This window comes from Rhagoletis zephyria, unplaced genomic scaffold (genome assembly GCF_001687245.7).
Source record: "Rhagoletis zephyria isolate East Lansing unplaced genomic scaffold, Rhagoletis_zephyria_1.1 Rzeph_scaffold_68809, whole genome shotgun sequence".
NCBI lineage: Eukaryota > Metazoa > Arthropoda > Insecta > Diptera > Tephritidae > Rhagoletis > Rhagoletis zephyria.
In genome coordinates, this window is record NW_016225860.1 from 1 (window position 1) to 1,361 (window position 1,361).

The following is a 1,361-nucleotide window of genomic DNA, read 5'->3' on the forward strand; positions in this document are numbered from 1 at the left end:
GGAGAAGGCGCCGGGGGTGAAGAGGAGAACCCTGGCGCAGGGGCCGACGACTCGCAACAGAACCCGGCAGAAGATCCCGACATTCAGCAGCTGCAAAACTTTGGCGGCCCTGTGAGCGACAATTTCCCTGAAGGACTGTTCCCGCCCGGACTGCTCACACAGGATGACATCAATGAAATTCGCAAGCAACAGGAAAAGCAAGCCAAGGAGGCGGAGGAGAAGGAGAGACAACAGCAGCAGCAACAGCAGGCTGCACAGGGCGGACAGGGCGGGGCAGACTACGAGGACAATGGCGGCGATGACAGCAATGGAGCTGGGGAGGAGGTGCCCACGGAAGGTGCTGAGGTGGCCGAAGGAGCAGGAGGAGAGGGTGGAGAAGGAGCTGCTGAAGGTGCAAATGCCGGAGAACACGGTGCAGCAGAGGATGCCGGAGTTGCTGGAGCCGCAGGTACTGATGGAAGCCATGCCAATGATGGTCAGAACAGTGCAGTGGGCGCGGTGAGTCCAGTGCAGGGCAACTCTTTTCATAACCCAAACCCTGGCTATGGCAACTCCAATGCGTACGCCCCGGTGAGCAATCAGATGCAGTCCCCACCTGCTGCCTACCAGAACAGCTACCAGCCAATTCAGCCGCCGATGATGCCTCCGGTGGTTCAGCGGGGGCCACTGCAGCCGTCAATTGAGTACTCAAACAATGGCTACCCGGCAAACAATGGCATGCTCAATCACCAGCCAATGGGTCAACTGAATCAGCTGAACAACAACCAGCTCGGCGGCTACCAGTCTGGAGGTAAGAACTTTGATAATTTGTAACTATGATCAGATTGACCAGATTTCACCAACGGTTGCAGTGCAATACGATGATCCAAATCAGCTGTACAATCAGCAACAGCATCAACAGCAGCAACAACAGCAGTACAATCCCTTTCAACTGACCACGACACCTTCGCCCATCAGCCAGCAGTATGGAGGGCCACCATCTAATCCACTGCTGCAGCATTTCAACGGACCGCCACATCCTTCGCAGTTCAACAGGGGCTACAATCGACAGCAGACTCCGCAGCAGTCACCTAGACCCTGGCAAACACCATCGCAGCCGTTCAACGGCGGACTCAACTTTGACCCTCGAAGACTACAAGGAAATCCCCGCAATTCAATGGCCAACTTTGGCGGCGCAAACGGCAACACAATTCACAGTGATGATCCTTATCGCTCTAATGTGTTCAACCAACAACGACCAGCGTTTCAGCAAAGACCACGAGGGTACATGGATTGAATAAGAGGTTACTGAAGAAGGGGAATGAACTGAAGGAATACCATTGAAACGGGCCATTTTATTGTGCTTCCTCGCTCACCTACTT

General features: G+C 54.5%; 1 protein-coding gene across 1 annotated transcript; it reads left to right on the forward strand.

Moving 5' to 3' along the window:
* Positions 1 to 162: 162 nt before the first annotated feature.
* On the forward strand, positions 163 to 1,263 carry LOC108356999 (vacuolar protein-sorting-associated protein 36-like; the record flags this gene model as incomplete). Its single annotated transcript, XM_017608095.1, has 2 exons — positions 163 to 790; positions 852 to 1,263. Coding segments are annotated over 2 exons (1,040 nt in total), but the record flags the coding sequence as incomplete, so codon positions are not given.
* Positions 1,264 to 1,361: the final 98 nt, after the last annotated feature.